Source organism: Galeopterus variegatus, unplaced genomic scaffold (genome assembly GCF_000696425.1).
Source record: "Galeopterus variegatus unplaced genomic scaffold, G_variegatus-3.0.2 Scaffold2393, whole genome shotgun sequence".
Classification (NCBI taxonomy): domain Eukaryota; kingdom Metazoa; phylum Chordata; class Mammalia; order Dermoptera; family Cynocephalidae; genus Galeopterus; species Galeopterus variegatus.
In genome coordinates, this window is record NW_007728504.1 from 36,627 (window position 1) to 56,651 (window position 20,025).

The following is a 20,025-nucleotide window of genomic DNA, read 5'->3' on the forward strand; positions in this document are numbered from 1 at the left end:
CCGCAGCTGCCCCGACCTCGGTCCTGCGCCGGGCCCCGGGTCGGGCGCGCCCGGAGGGGCGAGGCCTGCGGCCGCCCTGCCTCCGGCCCGGATTCGGGGCTGGGAGGGAGAGAGGGCTAGGGGAGGGCCGCGCCTCTCCGGGGGATGGAGGGGATGCAGGCGGCGGCCGACCCTGCCGGCGGCGGCCCTCCGTGAGTATGGAGGAGGTGAGAGGCCGGGCAGGCCGGGCGGGGGTGGCGGGCCCGCAGATGGGGGAGCCCGGGAGGCCACAGAGCGGGAAGGGTCGTGGGGTAGGCCCGCCCTTCACGTCCATCTTCATGTCGGCTTTTCCAAGTTAGAGCCACACAGCACCGGGGTCGTAGCAGCAGACGGCCCCGCGCAGAGCAGGCTCCCCAAAGGCTGCCCACAGCGCCCCGTGACAGGGCCTCGTTCTTTAGGGGCTCCGGAGAAGGCCCGTCTCTGGAATGCTGTTCTGGAGCTCACCCACCAAAAAGTCGTTTGAATCTAACTGAAAGTGCTCACCTTACATTCCAATTCCCTGTTTTCTGGATTGGACCTTAGAAGAGAGGAAGAGGTGGCTGGGCTGCACAGGGAAACTTGGTACATTCTAGATTGACCGGTAGAGTACACGATTGCTCTCCTGAACATAGTTCTTAAAGTTCATTCGTCATAAAACTGTTGTGACATTTTGAATTATATGTATTCTGCTTTATAAAATATGTACATTCCTGAAATGCTGTGTAAATTGAATTGTAATAAACTGCTATAGAGGAACTTCCCATTTAAGAGAATTCTGTGGCAGATCCTCAGTCAATGTATGAGTTGAATAATTAACTCCTAATTTATAATTTATGCACATACGAATTTTTATACACGAAGTTTACTTCAGGTGGGACACATCTAGTTGTATGATGTTTAAGTAGCATTTTCTCAGAGAGCAGAATAAATATTAAGACACTGGCACGTATTTATGCGTGTAACACCCTGATGAGTAGAACCCCCTATTCCCTTTTATTTCCTATGAAGCCATTCACATCAGCCATGCCACTAAGGAGCTGTGTAGTGCTGGCAAGTCACTTAACCTCTGTGGGCCAAACATTTTCATCTGCAGAATTAAGAGAAGCAGGGTTGAGTGACCACTAAGTGTTTTAGAGAGCCCTGGGCTTAGAATGAGAAGCTTTGGATTCCAAACTGGGCCTCCCCTTAGCATCTCTGTGATGTAATCTCTCTGTGCCTCAGTTTCTCCACCTGTAAGAGTGAGGATAATAATACCATTCTTGCAGAGTTATGTCAGATTATGGAGAGAAGCACTTGCAGTCCTGCCTGGCTCAGAGCAGATGCCATAGTAGTTAGTGACGGATCATGGTCTCCTTTGAGCCCACCCCCAGGCTGTGGCCCTATAGCAAGTGCACTGGGGTGAGGCTGGGGTGCAGCACCTTCCACCAGAGGGTCACATCCTGCATGGTATCTCTTCCTGAGGTCCATCATCCGCATCGGCTTCTCTCGGAAAAGAAAGAGCATGTTGACTATTAGCAGACGTTGACATCCTCCACTGAGACCACCCTTCAGCAAAGGAAGAGGCCAGGGATTGGGAAATAATCCTGGTTTTCACTCTACTTCCACATTTGGCATAGGATTAGTTGTTGTCTGAAGCTTCATTTTGCCTATCTGTAAAATGGAGATAGAGAAACTAGAACACTACTCAGACATGGAAGAAAAAAATTCAATAATAACTGATTTGTACTTTTCAAAGTGTTTTCACATTATCTAGAGGGCACTCCCTGCTCTGTCTGAACAGGGCTCGACACCAGGGCACACTGGGGACCCAGGAGGTTGTTGGAGCTAGCCTAGTCCTGGACCTCAGGAGCTCTGTCTGTTTTCACCCCCAAAGGGCCCAAGATAGGGAGCAAAACAGCCAGCCCCATGGAGGTGGCCTCAGCTGTGGAGAGAAGTGGTCCTGAGCCACAGCCGGATAACGGACACCTCCCCAGACCCTGGCCCTGCCCTCGGGAAGACAGAACACCCAACCAGATGGCCCCCCTGCCTCCCAGGGCACGGAGGGCACAGCTCCAAGGCCCCTCTGTTCTGGAGTCCAAGGTGAGGGCTTTGAAGGAGAAGATGACAAGTCAACAGGGGGCGAGCCCCTGTCCCACTTCCCATGAGCGGTCCTCCCCCAAGAAGTCCAAATGCAGACGAGTCAAAGCAGGTGGAGCTGGGACCCCCTCAGAGGGCTCATCCCTGCCAGATGCTGTGGTGGTCTCCCATGCTCTGAACCTGACCAACAGTCAGCTGGACAGCACTGTCGATGAGGAGGACCCTGCCAGGACTGGGGACCCCAGACCTCCCAGGCCGCCCACCCCTGGGCTTGAGTGCTGGAATGGGAGGAGTCCATGGCCTCCAGAAGGAGTGTGGACTCTGCCTGACCATGAGAGGGGTCTGCTGCCAGGGCCTGGCTCTGTGCAAGAGAGCGCCATCCCCAGAGTTACTCCAGGCCGGCCTGGGGGCCCTGGGCCTAGCAGCGGAATCCCCCATATGCCCAGCCTGAGGAAAGGAAGGCCGTACCCCGTTCAAGATGGTCTGGTCACAGGGGGAGATCTGGACAGTGCATCCCTGACCTCCGAAGAGGACTTTGTCCCCAGGACACCTGTGCTGGGGGTGCTGTGGAGAGCTGGAGACCTGGGGGCTCTGGGCACTGGGGGCAACGCCCTGTCCCTGTCTGACCGGGTCGAGAGGAATCGCGTGCTGCTGCAGGAGATGCTGAATATTTCGAGACAGAGCCCCACCAAGGTGGGCAGCCCAGCCTGGACTCCGTCCTGGGACAGAGCTGCACCAGGTGAGGCTCACTCCGCAGGTCTGGGTGGGGGCAGCAGGAGGGAGTCCTGCTGGAGGAAAAAGGGAAGGGGGTACCCATGGAAGAGGTGGGGCAGGAAAGGAGGGAGAGCACTCCCTGTGAGCACCGTTGCCTGTCACCAAACCATCAGATGTCCTCTTATTCTTGGCTTTGACATAGATTCTTTACCACCTCAGGGGCAGCCCTGTCTGCTAAAGACCCCCATGACCATCCAGACCAACGGGAGGCTGTGCTTGGGGGTAGAGGCTACCATGACTTCTCTCCTGTAGCTTGCAGCCCTTTCCAGAGTGGCTTCGTGTGTGGCTTCCTTCAGTGGCATGCCCTCACCCCCAGGAGACCTCATCGCCCTCTTGGTGGGGCAAGCAGACAAGAACCCCTCCCTACAGAGAGGCTGAGCGTCCTGTCAGCTGGGCTGAGCTCAGGTGGTAGCATTACTGGGATGTACAAGTGTTCAGACTGGAGAAGATGCCTTCTTTCCCTTTCTTCTCACTCCCAAAACTCATCATCCCCACCTGAGAGGAGGCATGTGGTCCTCTCGGCCTATGGCCATGCCCACCAGCAGTCACTGTCAGAGGCCCTACCACCTCTTCTCAGGCCAAGATACACGCAAGCGGTTGGATCTGGGAGTAAATTGCTTCTGGAGAAAACTTTCTTCTCGATGCAATGCTTGCTATGTGGCTGCTGAGAGCCTAGTTTCTAGCTCTTCCCTGATCTCTGCTTCTGTTCTGGGTCCTAGAGCAACCAGCGGGGGACATGGACTGGGACTTGGGCGTCTCCCTGCAGGACTCAGACCAGAACAGGTAAGAGCTCAGAGCCCATATTCTCTTTCCCTCCCCACCATTGTCCCTCCACCTACTCAGTGTCAGGACAGTAGGAGACCTCGCAAAAGCAAGAGGGCAGGCAAACTCCTGCAACAGCAGACAGTGACTGTCATCCCTGAGACCTCGTAGAAAGCGCCAGCCACCCCCAGAGCCCCAGGCTGGTGCCTACCTGCTACTTGAGCAAAACTACTGGGGCACAGAGGTGTAGTGCAAACAGCATTGCCAACTACCTGCTCCATGTCCTTGGGAGCCATTTCTCCTGCCCAGGCCTCTGTGTCTTTATCTTTAAAGTGAGGGGAACAGCATCTGCCTGGCTTACTTCACAGGACTGTTCTGAGGCTGAAACAGATAATGCATGTGGACATCCTTGGGGAAAGTATAGGAATGGAAAGATTTTACTCCAATTCCTTTTCCAATCAAGAGAGAATGTGCTTGGATTATGTCAGGATTTCACTTCCTACCTCATCATGACATCCCACAGACTTTGCTGTAGGCTGTCCACAAATGTTTGGGGGAAGCTGGACGCCTGGGGTGTGGCAGGGCAGTGGGGCCGCCTGTCTGGGGAGCGGCAGTGGGACACAGCCAGTGTCCTTGGCCAGACAGGGTGAGAAGGACACTCTCAGGGTAGGGGTGGGGCCTCTGCGGACCCGGGCTGCATGGTGCCTGCACAGAGACTGGCCTCAGCCTCTGTTTTTGCTGGGCCCCGGAGGCTGAGTGGCTCCCATTCCCCATCTGTACAGTGATGTCAGGCTCTGTGGGGTCTCGTGTTGTCTACTGAGGGCAGAGGTCAGCATTGTTGATCTCTTGTCGGGCTGCTCCCTGCCTAAGTTCCACTTAGTCTGACCTGCCATCCAGAAAAATGTGAACAGGGCTCTGTCTCAGTCCGTTCAGGCTCCTATAACAAAATACCACAGACTGTGTGGCTTATAAACACCAGAAATTTATTTCTCACAGTTCTGGAGACTGGGAAGTCCAAAATCAAGGTGTCAGCAGATTCAGTGTCTGGTAAGGGCCATTTTCTGGTTCATAGACTTCTCCGGAGTCTCTTCTGTAAAGGCATTAATCCTGTTCAGGAGATCTCTACCCTCATGACCTGATCACCCCCAATATCATTACATTGGCGGTTAGGGTTCAACATATGAATTGGGAGGGGCACAGAAATCTAGACTATAGCAGCCCCCCAGCCCTACACCCTGCTTTGACAAAGCAAGGGCTGCCCAAATTCAGGCAAATCGATTTGGCTTCTGCTCAGCTGTAAGGGTCTGGTGGAGAGGGGGGTGCCCGGCTCCTGCATCCCTCCTCTTTTTTTATGATTTGGAATCTCCAGGGTTCTTATGCCAAGGGTCTCTCCTCCCGCCTCCATGGCCACCATATAAAGTCTCTGGGCTCGTCCTCCCCTGGCTCTATCACAGTGTTGAGGAGCATGGCCTCAGATGCACCTTGTCCTGCGTCCTGCAGAGATGGTGCCTCCTCTCCCTGCCCCCTCCTGCACTTTCTTACCTGGATGGGAGGAAGGCCCAGCAGGAAGATGCAGTCCCTGGGGAATTTGTCCAGAGGTAACTATTGAAAGGAGGAGCCGAAGCCCCTGACTTGCACGTTGGATAGTAAGTAATAAAACCCACTCATTTTAAAGGAGGAGAACCTCAACATGGGGTAGGGAGGGCCTCTCACTTAGTCCTGTGAGGAGATGGCATTGTGTAGAATCCTTAGAGCTGGGATTTCGGGCTACTGTTTAACCTGCCAGGCCATCTGCAGGCGTCTGCTGCATTTTAGAGCTCAGGTGGGGTGTGCGTGCATGTGCGTTGTATGATGTGTATGTGTGTATATAATAAGTGGTCCCGCTTCACTTCAGTCAAACTCAGCATCCATGCGGTTCAGTGTTGCTGTCAAATAACTCTTATGACCAAGTTAGCCCAACATGGATTTAACAATGTCCATAATTGTTACTGCTCTGCATGGTAATAAGATGAGAAGCTCATGAGATGACAGTGACTACAGGGCCTGAGACAGTGGTTGGGGTTGCAGGGTTGTCACAGGGAGTCAGCCATGGAGACGAGCCACTGAAGATGCAGGACCGTAAATGCCGAAGGTCAAATGCGGAGGAGACCTCCATCCCCAACCCTGGGGTTGTCGCCCTCTACTGAGGGGCGGAGGAGGCTCAGCGTGAGAGGACCGGTGCCTCCCAGTGGCCAGCCAGACACCCACGCGGGCAGCTGCTGGGGTCGAGTTCTCCTTATGTGCTGGGGGCTGTGCTCAGTGCTGCTCCTGCTTTCTCATTTGATCCTAATAACAAGCTTTTTTTTTTACTGCTCCCATTTCGCTGACAAAGAGATCTCTCTGGGGAGGTTTAGTAACTTGCCCAGGGTCATATAGCTACTAAGTGCTGGAGTCAGGATTCGCACTCAGGGCTGCAGGCTCCAAGGTCTGTGCTGTCACCGTGAGGCTGCACTGCTGTGAGCTGTCCTCATGCCCCGCAGGCCCCTGTGGGCTAGGGATCTGGGCCGTCTGCCTCTCCCAGCCTGGTCCAGTCGCAGGCATGGGCAAAGATTTGTAGGAGACAGACTCCGCAGGATGAGCTTGTCTCTCTGCTACGTCAGTGTTGAGATGACTCAGGAAATGGGGTTTTGATTTGGGGGAGAGGAGGAGGTGAGAGGTAGGGCTTCAGAGAGGGCAGTCAGGGCAGGGGCAGTGCCTGGGATGTACTCATTAGAGAGAGGAGAGGGAGGGAAGGGAAGTGGGGCCTCACCCATTCTTAGCAGCCTGTGGTTGTCCCGTCACTCTTGCCCTGGGGCTCTGGATCCAGAATTCTACTTCTCTGTAAAATGGTCATGACCAGCTGGGCCTCTTCCTTTCCTTGAGGCTCGAGAGACATATGGGGATTACAGATTGCTGTAGGATCCCAAATTAACCCAGCATGAGTGAAAAGTATGTGAAACCAGAGGAGTAGCCATCAATGCAATGCTCGCTCCAGACCCCACACCAAAAGGACTTGGGGCCGTGAAAGCCCTGCGTCAGGCTGCAGTGTCCAGGGCAGCCCCGAGGCCCGAGGCCTTCCCAGCAGTCTTGACTGAGAGGCAGCTGCGTGACTTCCTCCGCTCTGCTTCAAATCGGGACTTTCTGTGTGTGCTCTGGGAGGCCCCGGACCCTGAAACGCGTCTGCAGGGACTTTGGTTATTGATCTGCTGTGGGAAAAATGGAGAGGAAAAGGTCTCCAGGGTTTTGTTTTATTTGCCCTACAGTGACAAAGGAAGTGCAGAGGATTTCCTAGGTAGTTTATTTTCCTCCTCCCCTTTAGGAAGCCCTTCAGCAAGCCTGGCGTGTGTTCGTGAGGAGAGAGCACAGTGCCAGACCCCAGCTCCTCAGGCTTCAGTGGGTCCCAATTTTCAGGCTTCTGTTGGGATTGCAGAGGTCAAACCCCCCTGCCCTCAGGAAGTTTGTAGACTCTGATTTAAAGGCAAGCAGCTCTAAAGCATTTCAGAGGCCTGGCCTGTGGCTAGAGTGGTCAGGCCCACAGCTGTGAGAAAATCTCAGGCCTCTAAAAATTTATATATATATATATATATAGTTGCAACTGTAGCAGCATTGAGAGGTGAGGCCTTTTTTTTTTTTCCTTTTTGTCTTTTTTACTGACTGGTAACCGGATCGCAACCCTCAGTGTCGCGCCCGTACCGGGGACCGGCAACAGGATTGCAACCCTCAGTGTTGCGCCCGCGACTCTTTGAGGTAGGAAAAAAAGTCAAAGTGTTTTTTCTACTCTCACATACTCAGCACAGCACAGAACATTTCACCTCTGATCACCAAAATGTATGGAGATTTTTCCCCACACACCAAGCAATTCTCCAGCAGACACGAGCCTGGTGTCCTCTAATTCAGTTCAATTCTGACACAGTCTACCTGGAGATGGCGTCAGATCCGACAGTTTAAGGGCTCAGTCTCACAAGACTGCCCCCACTTCAGATGCTGGTTGCAAGCCCCAGGTTGTGACCTGCACTTCTGATGGACTGGCTATAAATCAGGATTCCCACAACTTCTTCCTTAGATTCAATTAATTTGCTAGTGGACAGCTCACAGAACTTAAGGAAACACTTTACTTACATTTCCATTTATTATAAAGGATGTTACAAAGATATAGACGAACACCAGATGGAAGAGATGCATAGGACAAGGCACATGGAAGGGGCACGGAGCCCCCATGCCCTCTTTGGGAGTGCCACCCTTCAGGATCCCCCATGTGTTCAGCCATCTGAAACTCTCAGAACCCAGTCCTGTTCTTATGGAGGCTTCACTACGTAGGCATGATTGATTAAATCACTGGCTACTGGTGATTCACTTAGCCTTCAGTCCCACTCCCCTCCCCAGAGGTTAGCGGGTGGTGCCGAAAGTCCCAATCCTCTAATCATGCGTTGGTCTACCTGTGACCAGCCCCCATCCTGAAACGACCCAGGGGCCCCCAGCCACCAGTCATCTCATTAGCATACAGAAGAGATTCCAAGGGTTTTAGGAGCTGTGTGCGAGGAACCAGGAGCAGGGACCAAATACATATTTATTATATAACTCTATCACAGAGACTCTCCTGTGAGCTGAGAGCAGGAGAGTCTCTCACTGTATGTGCGTACCAGTGTAATCAGGTGGGATTGCCCATTTTTGCTCTCACTGCCCATTGCCTACACCAGCTGCAGCCATAGCTGTTACTGGTGTATCTTCTCTTTGAGCTCCTCAGGGGCAACAACTGTGCCATTCTTATCTCTGGACCCCCCAGTGCCTGCCAAGTATCTGCAGGGAACGGGTGCTCAGTGTCTGGAGGGGGCACACAGGAAGGAGTGCAAGTGAGGCTCACCAGGGCTGGAGCTGCCTTTGGCCTTGAGAGGGTCTGGATGGAAACAGGAGAGGAAATTCCAGATGGAGAAGTTTGGGAGAGTCTGAGGTACAGTTGGATGATGCTATCAGGACAGATGGTAGGAAGGTGGGAATTTAGATTTTAGGCAAAGCAGTAGAAATAGAGAGACGTAGACAGTCTTATTTTTGCTGTGCCCCCCTACCCCGATAGCAGGTTGACCTCATCCCTGAGGAGTGCTGGGCTGTCGCAGTGCCCTGTGGTCTAGTGCACTTGCCAAGGAGCTTGGCGAAGGGGTTTGGAGATCATTCTAAGTCACCAGTCAGATTCTGGATCTCCTAGGTCCCTAGTATTAGGGGGTCATGGTGACTCCTGGGGGTGGGCATGAGAGAAGAGACACTCTGGACTGAAGAGATGACTGAGGACAGCCCAAGGCAAGGGTGTAACTAAGAGTGACTTAGCCCCTGCCTGTCCTGCTTACTCCCCACCAGCCCCCATCCTGCCCCTCCAGGATACACAGGCACAAAGGACAAGCCCTTGCCACTCCCAATCCCACCAAGACTAAAACAAAAAAGAGAAAAATTCAATGTAATCATGCAACAAAGTTTTTAAATACCTAAGGTACTCCCATAGGGTCTAGCGTTCTGAACGCTAGCACTGAAGCCCTACCACGGAGCATGTGCCACCTGGAACTTTCAGATACATTGTCCTATGCCACATCATTGCCACGCTACCATACACACCACACACAAAAACCTCTTCATGGTCCCAATCTCTACCAATGAAGGAGCTTGAGAAAGTGAATTTACCCAAGTCCATTCATCTGGTGGGGAGCTGGGCTGGAATTCAAGAAGTCATCTTCCCCGCCCTCCAGAGCTGAGCAGGTGCTGTCCTCTGTCTGGGGGTGTCTCAGATACCTGCCTCCACTTGTGGCCACCTAGGTCCCGTACTGAGGCAGACAGTGCTGGCTGGGAATTTGTTCGCCTCTCTGCCTTCCCCAGGAGTCAGTGTCTTCGGGGAACACTGCCCGCCTCCATCCAGGTCCCGTTAAAGGTGCTCAGTAAGGTGCATCCTCCTGTAGTTGTTCCCCCACTCTTCCTTCTCTGTTGAGGGAAGGGCCTGTTTACTGTCTGGGCATCAGCTTCCCTCTGCTACCAGCTGGCCTCCCCCTGCTCCCTATTATACTGAAATCACCTTTTCTATGGAGTCCTGTCAAAGACTTTTGAAAGTCCGCAGCGAAACCAGCAGCCGTCTCTAGCTACGAGACGGTTTATCACTTCCAAACACGCCTTCCCCTAGCAGACAACAGGCGAGCTCTTTGGCAGGTGACTTTAGTTCATGTTCAGGGATTCTATCCTTCACTTAGTAGAGGGGTGAGAGTAATTTAACAATGGTGCTAATAACAAAATTAATAGTAATAACAAATGCTAACATTTATGGAATTTTACCAGGTACTCAGCTCTGTGCTAAGCTCTTTTAAGGGAATCAACCTTACTGATCTTAACTGAGCCCTTATTTAGCAGATGAGAGAATGAGGCTTAACCCCTAAGTAACCTGCCAGGGTGACACAGCTGGGAAGTGGCATTCCAGAGATTAGAACCCTGGCAGGCTGTCCCTGAACCAGGCTCTTAACCACCACTCTAGGCTTTGTCCTGTCAATGTCCACAGACCTAGGAAGGAGATGCCCATGCAACCAGCATGCTGCTTAGAGTCCAGGACAAGGTCCCTGCCCTCATGGAGCACATGGTCCAGAATCAATTCCAGATATACCTTTTCCTCTTCCCCTTGCTTGAGAGACTGCACACAGTGGGACAATAAGAGAGCTCTATCCTTGCTCATCAAAAAGCTTTAACGTATAGAAAAATGGAACAAATGCTAAGCAAAAAGGTTTATATGTGTTCTGTACGCTATATATTTTCCCTCTACCAGCTGGATCCTGGAATCTGGAAGATGTCAGATTTCTTTATATTCTTAATTATTTCTCTAGTTCATGTATCAGAGATGAAAGGGTTAAACCCAGACTTGCTGGAGCTTATTATTTTAATCCAGGATTATGATGGCTGCAGAAAAAGGCCACTGTCCCCTTGACCTCCCTGGCTAGGAGAGAAATGGTGGTTCTCCTGACCTGCCTGGCTGTGCGAGAGGTAAAGTCAGAGCTAGGCCTATCCCTCCACCAGGAAACCGGTCGAATGCAGAGACCAGATGGGGAGGGGAGCCACGTGCTGCCCTTTGTCCTTGTGAAGCAGTTCAGGACACCGGTGGTTGGAGAGGCAGAGGCAGGGGGCCAGAATACTCTAGTGAACTCTAGTTTTCCCCAACAATCATCTCTTTGTAGGCTTTTGGGCTTTGCTTGTCCTTGAGGGCCAAACATCAGTGGTGTGAACCCTCCAAGGAGAAACCTTAAAATCCCATACCCTACCTTGTGGCACAACAGACTACATGGCCAAAGACCCAGCTTGTCACAAGGTAGCAGTGTGAATCCTCTCCCCTCTCCAACTCCCACTGCTTATAGATGGGGAAACTGAGGCCCAGGGGGGGAAAGCACTGAGCCACTTTATTCCTATGCCCTACACTGAGCTAATGAGCCCCAGAAGTACAAGCTTTCAAGACAGTGGCAAAAGCTGTCTATTCTTAGGTGGGAATCACCTTTGCCTGGACAAGCATTGACCTCCCCAACCCTTCCAGGAAATTTCCAGAGGAATTGTGAGAGCTGGGATTAGGAGTTATAGTCCACAATGGGAAAGAGTTGGCTCTGGGCCTGTGTGTCCTTGGTAGAGGCCAAACCTGTCTGCCTGGGTGGGTCAGGTGCCCCTTGGGTGGACCAGTATAACGTGGTAATGGGAGATGGGCAGTTAGACTGGGGCAGGCTCAGCATCCACGACACTGTACCTGCATTGTCTCTGCCTCTTGGGAGAAAGACGGGCTGGTCAGGGCCTCCCTCTGCAGGGTGCACAATAACTAGGAGCTGCCTGCTCTGCTGACCTTGGCTGCAGTCTGTGAAGGTGGCTGCCACTCTCCTACCCACTCCACGTGTTACTGCATGGATGCCTCCAGGCGCCTCAAAAGCCCTGCTTTTCTAATCAGTGGAGAAACCAGCTTTGTCTGCCAGGAACTGAAGCAGGGCAGCTGATGAAAAAAAAAAAAAATAGCAACAGCTCCTAGAGGAGGGAGCAGAAAGGAAACAGCAAAGCTGGAAAATGGCTTAAAAACCTGGGGGCAAGACTGATCCTGGCAGCATCTGGCCAGCTGCCTGGGGGCCCTCCTGCCTGCCCACCAGGTCTCGTGACAAATGCCCTCCGACAGCCGGGGAACCACAGCTGTCACCGGAAGGCTCCGAGTGTGCGGGCTGGCAGCCAGAGGCCCGCGGCTGCAGGGGCTCCTCTCTGGGCTGGTAACCTCATTATCTCTGCTGTCGGAGCAGGAGCCCCAGGGAGCACAGCTGCTCTCAGCCGCGTTGGCGGAGCTGCCTGCACAGGAAGCTGTGCAGAGAGAGGCCTCTCCTGCCAAAGAGGCTTCACGGGGCAGTGGACCTGGAGATTCATGTTCACATCACTGCAGTAAAGTCCTGTTTGTTCCAAAGCCGTGCCTGGGCCCTGCCAGGGTTCATAGGCACAGATGGTGCCTTTTTTCTAGCAGCTCTCCTCCCCTCCCCTGCACCCTGGCTCCAAAGCAGGGTTAGATGCAAATAACGAGAAAAAAAGGAAAAAGAAAATCATATTCTGCTCAGAGCTTGTCCAAGGACATCCAAGGAGGCCTTCTCCCTGCAGGCCTCAGTGTGCCAATCTCTGCTCACATCCCTGTCATCCAGGAAACTTTCTGGTATCTTTCCCCTGTCAGGATGAGGCCCCTTTTCCCACATGGCATATGGGGTGGGATGGATGGGCTGCAGTTCGGAGATCTGGGCCTGCTGAACCTCTCCCTGTCTTAGTTCTTTCTGAGGTACCTCCCTGTTAAGGACAGTGAGGATGGGGCAGCCACTGGGAATGCAGAAGTGACATCACAGAGTGTGTCTGACCCCAGCCACAGACATCCTTGGACTGCCCTGGGACCCAAGAAGGGGAGAGAACCGAAGATGTCAGATGCTGCTGGAGGCAGTGGGGCTGGCCGTTGTCTGCTCTGCTCTCAGTTGGTGTTCGACTTTGAGCAATGTGCCAGCGTTCCTCTCTGCTCTGGACACCTTCATCTGTCAAGTGGATAGAACACCTGCCCTCAGCCAGCCTGGCTGGGGAGAGTGAGCTCTGTAGGGAAAAATGTCTTGTCAGTGGGAGGTTGTGGGTGGCTGTTATTGCTGTAACCCGGTGCAGGCTGTATGTCACCATCTGGGAGACAGCTTTGAAAAAAGGTTGCTGTCATTTTCTGCAGCTCTGGACTGGCCAGGCAGGCAGCACATCTGGTGGTGGTGAGGGCTGGTAGAGGACCCTTATTATTATGAAAATCGAGCCATTTGCTGACTTGGTTTGGGCCCAGCTTAATTTCTCTCAGCCCTGAGCCTACGAGCCCTGAGCTGATGCATGACAGGTTTGGATTGGGACTAAGGAAAGAAAACACCAGGATTATAAAAATGTCATTACCCCAAAGGAGCAGAGTGTGATGGGCAGAGCCCTGATTCCGTGTGTCTGCGGTGGGAGTTCAGGGTGGTGTGTGTGGGTGCAGGGAGACAGAAGGAAAGAGAGGTGACGCATGGAAAGACCATCTGTCTGGGCACAGACCCAGCCTGACAACCCCAGGCCCCTTTCTCCCCCCTCCTCCCGAGAACTCCCACTGTCTGCCCAGGGAAGGAACAATAGAAGAACCTGGAGACTCCCCTACCCTTTTCTAGATCCTCCTGGGGTCTCTGCCTCCAGTCACTGAGCAGATGTCCAAGGCTGAGCCAGCTCCGAGCCCTGGCCAGAGGCACTCAGGGACATTTTGCAGGCCCTAGGCTGTGTACCCTCTCTCTGGGAGCTGGAAGAGAAAGATGCACATTCAGGCCTTGTTCTGGCAAAGCTGGTGCTCGACACTGTTAAAGCCCTCCTAATCCGTGTTATTTTCTTCTAATCCCTCCCCTACCCGCGCTGGCCTGTGTGTCACCCTGTAGAACCTTTGGTCCCAAGCCGGAGCCTGTGCTGAGCTCCAGGCATGAGGAAGCCAAGCATCTGCTTCAGCATGCCCGCATGAAGGCCAGGACCCGGCCCCTCCGTGCCAGCCATGACATCGTGCCCACCATTGCCCAGGGCAGCCGGTGAGTGAGGCCCAGGCCAGGGTGTCCTGGGAGGGCCGTGGCAGGGAAGGGTTGGCAGCAGGAAGAGGTGGGATCTAGCCAAAGTGCTGCTGTTTACTCCTTCCTTGTGTGTGTGTGTGAGAGAGAGAGAGAGAGAGAGAGAGGTAGCTGCTTTGATTATTTAGTCAACACATCCTTATTGAGGGCCTACTGAGTGTCAGGCACTGAGATACAAGATGAATGAAATATGCTCTGTGCTCCCTGGGGGGATGGAAGTCACAGTCTCCAGGGAGAAAGACAGGCAAACAGATACTCAATTCTGTGGGCTGTGGTGTAGGAGAGGAAAGACGTGCATGCCGAATTAGAAACCTGTACCTCCACCTGGAAAGGACAGATGAGGCTCTAGGGCCTACTGAGTGTCAGGCACTGAGATACAAGATGAATGAAATATGCTCTGTGCTCCCTGGGGGGATGGAAGTCACAGTCTCCAGGGAGAAAGACAGGCAAACAGATACTCAATTCTGTGGGCTGTGGTGTAGGAGAGGAAAGACGTGCATGCCGAATTAGAAACCTGTACCTCCACCTGGAAAGGACAGATGAGGCTCTGGAGAGGAGATGGCTTCTAAGTTTACGCTCAACAGAGATGTAGATATTCACCGGGCAGATGATGGAGGCAGGGGTGAGCATCCTGGGGACAGAAACATGAGCAGAAGCACTGTGCTCAGGCGCTCAGCCAGCCGAGAGCATAAGGACACACCAGGGAGTGTGGTATGAGGGCCACAGAGCTCAGCAGAAGCCAGTCATGAAGGCTTCTGGGCCTCAGGAGCAGTTTGGGTGTCTCCTGTGATAGCTAAGAGCCACTGCAAGACTTTGAGCCAGGTGCACAGCATGATCACATTTGCATTTGAGTGACACCATTCTGGCTGCAGGGATGTGCTGAATCCGGGAGGCTGGGGCAGTGAGGAAGCTGTTATGAAGGTCCTGGTGAGAGGTACAGGGGAGAAGTATGTGGGGATCTCACAGAGATACCCAAGAACCAGAAGCAGCAGAGAAGTGGTAAGACCTGGAACCAGACCACCGGGTTTGAATTCTGGCTCTGCCACTTAGCTGTGTGTCTTTGGGGAATTTTCTGTGCCTCAGTTTCCACATCTGCAAAATGGGGATTATAATTGTGCCTGTCTTGCACAGTTATTGTGAGGGTTATACGTGCTAACGTAACCGGCATGTAGTGAGTGCTGTACGACTTTTGGCTCCAACTGTTAATCATTTGATTACACAGATGTGGCAGGCAGGAGAAGGGAGGTGTGCAGAACACAGACCAGCCTTCTTTTTTTTTTTTTTCCTTTTTGTCTTTTTTCGTGATCGGCAACGGATCGCAACCCTCAGTGTCGCGCCGTTTATCACAAAAGGATGTTGAATTTTGTCAAATGTTTTTTCAGCATCAATAGAGATGATCATGTGTTTTTTTGTCTTTGCTTTTATTCATGTGGTATATCACGTTTATTGATTTGCATATGTTGAACCAAACTTGCATCCCTGGGATGAATCCCACTTGATCATGGGGGATAATTTTCTGTATGTGTTGCTGTATTCTGTTAGCAAGTATTTTATTGAGGATTTTTGCATTTATATTCATCAAGGACATCAGCCTATAGTTTTCTTTTTCTTTTTTTTTTTTGTCTTTTCTCGTGTCCGGGAACGGATCGCAACCCTCAGTGTCGTGCCCGCACCGGACCAGGAACGGCAATGGGACCGCCACCCTCGGCGTCGCACCTGCACCTCGCTCAGCCAGTGAGTGGGAACCGGTCTGCATGTGGGATCTGAACCCTCGGCAGGAGCGCCGCCGCGCTCCAAGCGGCACACTGTAGCAGTGCGCCACCGGGCCGGCCCCCAGACCAGCCTTCTAACACGGTGTCTCGGTGTTTGGTGGGGCCTTAGCCAAGGGATGAAGCCTTGGTGTGGGGTCAGGCTTTGGAGGGGGAGGTGCCCTGGAGACACCCAACAGGCAGTCAGACACAGGATCTTTAGAGGAGGAGAGATCAGAACTGAAGATTTGGGTGTTGTCTCTGATTTCATGATGCTGGAGACATGGCTAAGGGTGAGCTCATCAGGGATGGAGGGGAAAAGAACAAGTTTAAGGACATTCAGACCAACACATCACATACATGACTGCTGCCTGAGTGACACACCCTGTCCCCATCACCATGCCTGTTCACTTACACGTGGAGTTGTCCACTGCACAGAACCAGCCCCTGGTCAGGCACTCGGGCCTGAGTTGAGGCTGCCAAGCCATGCAAATCTCACCAGGCCCCAGCAGGCCCATCTCTGCAGCTGCCGAGGCTGGATGGCTCCATTGGCACTGCAGGCATGCAGAATCTGCCTGTTTCAATCACCACATGGCATTAGAGAGTACAGGGATTCTTAGTGGAACTGGATCACATGCTCTTTGATGGAGGAGGCTGAGCCTGCTTATTAAAGGTTAAGGAACTTCATGGAACCATCAAGATGACTCTATGAGGAGGGGCCTCTGTGTTCAGTGTCATTGTTACCCTTAGAAGAGGGCGCAGAAGCCCCTAAATCCTGGCAAGGGATGCCAAACAGGCTACCCTTTCATTTCCACATTTTGTGCCTTATTTCTCCCTCTAGCTCAAGGGCACTAGTTAGGAATAGGTTGGCTTCTTTGAGGCATCCTAACTATTCTTCTCTACATATGAGAGGGTACTTTAAAAAGTTCATGGAAAAATTTGTATTATCTTTTAATTTGATTTTTTCATATATGCGGAGAAGCCTTAGACTTCCAAGGAACTCCCCTGTTTTACTTTCTGTAGGTATTTAGGTTGGGTTAGGTGGCCTCAAAATAGTCAAGACTATCTGCAAAACAGCCTTTATTGTGTAAGTGCCCTCTTGGATACTTCCTCTTCCCGAGTCACTCCAGCAGCCTACAACAATCCCGATCACTAACTTTGAAGTAGGTTCCCTTTTGCCAGGCTGTCTCCTGCCATAGAAATGCTATAGAAATACAAGGTGACCCACTTTAGCAGCTGCTGTGTCCAGAAAGAATCACTATGACTTGGCAGCACTGGTGAATCCTCAGAGGGCATAGCTGAAAAATCCACAGCAGATGGCTTGCTGCAGATGCTTCTAAAGGTTACGCTCTGTCAAATCACCCTGGAGAGCCATGCTGAGTTAACATGGCAATGCCATACAGGCCCCAGGCCTCGGTTAGAGGCAGGAGGGCCCTGTCCCCAGCCCAGGTGCATCACTCCTTCCAAAGAGCAGCTTGGTGAAAGATGATAGGGGAATTGGGGCAGGCAGAGCAGTCTCCAGAAGGCCTTCTTTATCCTGGGTCTGGCTGGAGGTGGCTGGCTGAAGCCTGAACAGACAGGGCTTTTCCAGGAGGTGAAGAGGTATCAGTAGCTGCGTTTTCTGGAAGCAAATTGGTGTAGAAATTGAGGAGCTTCTCGAAGTACAGGCTCTTGCCATTGACAGGGCTTTTCCAGGAGGTGAAGAGGTATCAGTAGCTGTGTTTTCTGGAAGCAAATTGGTGTAGAAATTGAGGAGCTTCTCGAAGTACAGGCTCTTGCCATTTGGGGGATAGGTACACCTAGACTGGTGTTCCTAATCCCAGGAGGACAGGACACATCATCAAAGATGCAGGGCCTAGTCAGGTAACACATGAATGGTATTATTCTGTGTCAGATAGCAGCTGTGCTGAGAGTGCAGAGCTTGTGTACGTTGTATTGATGTGTGGTTAGCACTGTTGTGGAAGGTGGGACTCTAGAAAGGGGCTCCTCCTGGAGCCATACAACTCCAGGACTTCAGCAATGGCTCTGAGCTCAGACCAGAACCTCTCCTGCAGGGATGTTGTTGAGGCCTCTGCTGGGCCTCCTCTTGAGAAGCTTGGCAGGCATGGGATTTGCTTGCTGCTTAACTGCGGTACTTGCTCTGCACACGTCTCCAGAATCCTCATCCTACTTCTACCCACAGTTGCTAACATTGCTGGTAGGGGCCTCCGGGTTCGGATAATTGGGTTGAATAACAAAAATGTTACTTCTACCTTTGGAGTAAATTCCAGGACGTCTCAATTCACCATCTGGTATGTAAAAGTTAAGGCCATTGATATGGCTCAGGTGACCTGGACTCCCTTATTAGATTAGGACTGTACAGCCTTAAAACTGGGCTTTTTTTTTTCCTCCCCAGAAATTACAGCCCACATCTTGCTAGCAGAGCAGAGCATTGGCCTCTGGCACCTCTGCAGGGGTTTTTGTGTCTAAGCCTGTCGGCAAAATCTCCCAGTGGGCCTTGCCTGTGCTGGGCTGGCCTGGCTGGTGAGCTCATCCAGCCTGTGCAGTGGTGGTAGAGCTTTTGCTCTGGGCTGTTGGAAGCGTGCTTCTGGAGAGCTGACCATGAACTCCCCAGAGACAGTGACCCAACAGCCAAGTGAGATACAAGTGCAGGTGGGGGCCCAGAATCCTCACTGGGTTCTCAGGGGCTTAGAACTCCAGCACTTCACAACCACCAACAGGAAACTGTCACTGCCACAATTATCAGAGGACCTTCCCCATGATCATGTGGTGATGAGCAATGAGACCCTGCACCATCTTGACTCGAGAACTTTACATCTCTCAGCTGCGAATCCCTCTCTGAATTCAGGGCCACATTATGACTTTTGGGGAGCCTAGGCACTCTTCTCTTCATGGGCCCCTTCCTCCATAAAAAAGTTAAAAATTATATTTTATGATCATGTTGGTTGAAAGATGCATATGTTACTATATATTAAAATGTTTTCTTTGACCTAAAACTTTATTTTCTTCTGATTTTAAAATAAATTAAAACATTTTCATGGGTCTCTGTAAGTATCATGGGTCCTAGGCACTGTGGCTGTTGTGCCTAATGGATGTCAGCCCTGTCTGAAGGTGAGTTCCAGAAAACAGGATGACCGAGAACTTTATAGTATTCCTCGAAGCAACACTTCAAGCTGTGGATTGGTTCAAATCTCAAAGTAGGCAAATCTACTTGCTTAGCGGTAGTTCTTTTTTTAAAAAATTCCTGCTGGAGCAGTGTTGATTGGGGAACAACAACTGGAGTCAGGGGTAGTAGCAGAGGTGGAGGCCGCCCGCTGCCCGTTGCATTCCAGGGCAGTGTGACCGTCTAGTGAACATGCAGCTTCCGGCTCCAGGAGAGGCCCCCAACACTTGGACTGCAGCACTTTGAAGCTGCATGATGTAGGAAGCACTCACCCCTCCTTGGAGTGATTTGGGGGCTGAAGCATGATATAGTCTGGCAGGACCTTGGCTCCAGCTTTATTATGCCAACTCAACATTCACAGTTGGGTGAGCACCAGTCCTGGCCCTCCTCTGGACCAGAGGCCTCGGGTCCGGGATTTGCAGTTGTACTCTATCTGACATGGCACAGGGAAGTGGAAAGCCTTAAGCTCTCAGCCGTAGCTGGTTCCCATGGAGCTTTGCAGGGAATCATTCTTAAACAACTGAACTCCTACCTCTCAAGTCTGCCCCCGATCCCAAAGGGTAGCCTCTATATGTCATACTCTGCTCCACTGGCAACTGAGACCATCAAACCCATTAGCGCTATGAGGCTAGTTAATGGCTTCACTGTCGGGCATGGGGAGTGGGGTGACACTCCCAGGGTATAGGCCATGTTCTCCTGAGCCAAACAGGCAAGACCCTTTATCCATATGGAACGAATAACCTGGAAGGGGACACTGTCCAGTCCAGTAAATGCCATGGATAGTTCTAGAAGTCAACCAGTTCAATGGCTGTTCTCCCCAAAGCTGTCTGGCATGCTTTAACAGTCATTGTTAAGCATGGATGATTTCTTCCTGCTGCTAAGTAAACTCCTTTTCTTTTAATCATATACCATGTCTGTCCTTCCGCTGGGTAGCAGTAAAGTTAGGTGAGGAAGGAACTCATGTAAGGCAGCCTTTGAGAGCAATTGTGTCCTACTTCCAGAATTCCTGAAGCATCCAGTCAGAGGAAGGATGAGTAAATCCAGATTGCTCACATGCATTTCTTTATAATAAGTTGCTGGAGTGTCTGGGCAAGCTTGAGATATGTATAATACGATATTGGAGCAGAGCTTAATTCTCTGTTTGGGGAGGTGACAGGGGAGGAAGAGTGTATAGTTAGGGAAGTCTTCATAGATGCTTTTTTTTTTTTTTTCTTAAAAGATGACCAGTAAGGGGATCCCAACCCTTGACTTGGTGTTGTCAGCACCACACTCACCCAGTGAGCGAACCGGCCATCCCTATATGGGATCCGAACCCATGGCCTTGGTGTTATCAGCACCGCACTCTACCAAG

The 20,025-nt window shown here is 51.9% G+C and overlaps 1 protein-coding gene and 1 pseudogene across 1 annotated transcript in view; both read left to right on the forward strand.

The window, feature by feature from the left end:
- The window catches only part of LOC103597689, a 28,745-nt pseudogene extending 28,625 nt beyond the window's left edge, over nt 1–120 (forward strand).
- A 9-nt stretch (nt 121–129) lies between these two features.
- KIAA1614 (KIAA1614 ortholog) overlaps nt 130–20,025 on the forward strand; it is a 38,363-nt gene continuing 18,467 nt past the window's right edge. Inside the window, exons 1-4 of the mRNA XM_008581557.1 lie at nt 130–190; nt 1,889–2,833; nt 3,588–3,651; nt 13,584–13,727. Of these exons, the coding sequence (XP_008579779.1) occupies nt 145–190; nt 1,889–2,833; nt 3,588–3,651; nt 13,584–13,727 (1,199 nt within the window). The 5' untranslated portion in view covers nt 130–144. The remainder of the gene's footprint in view (nt 191–1,888; nt 2,834–3,587; nt 3,652–13,583; nt 13,728–20,025) is intronic.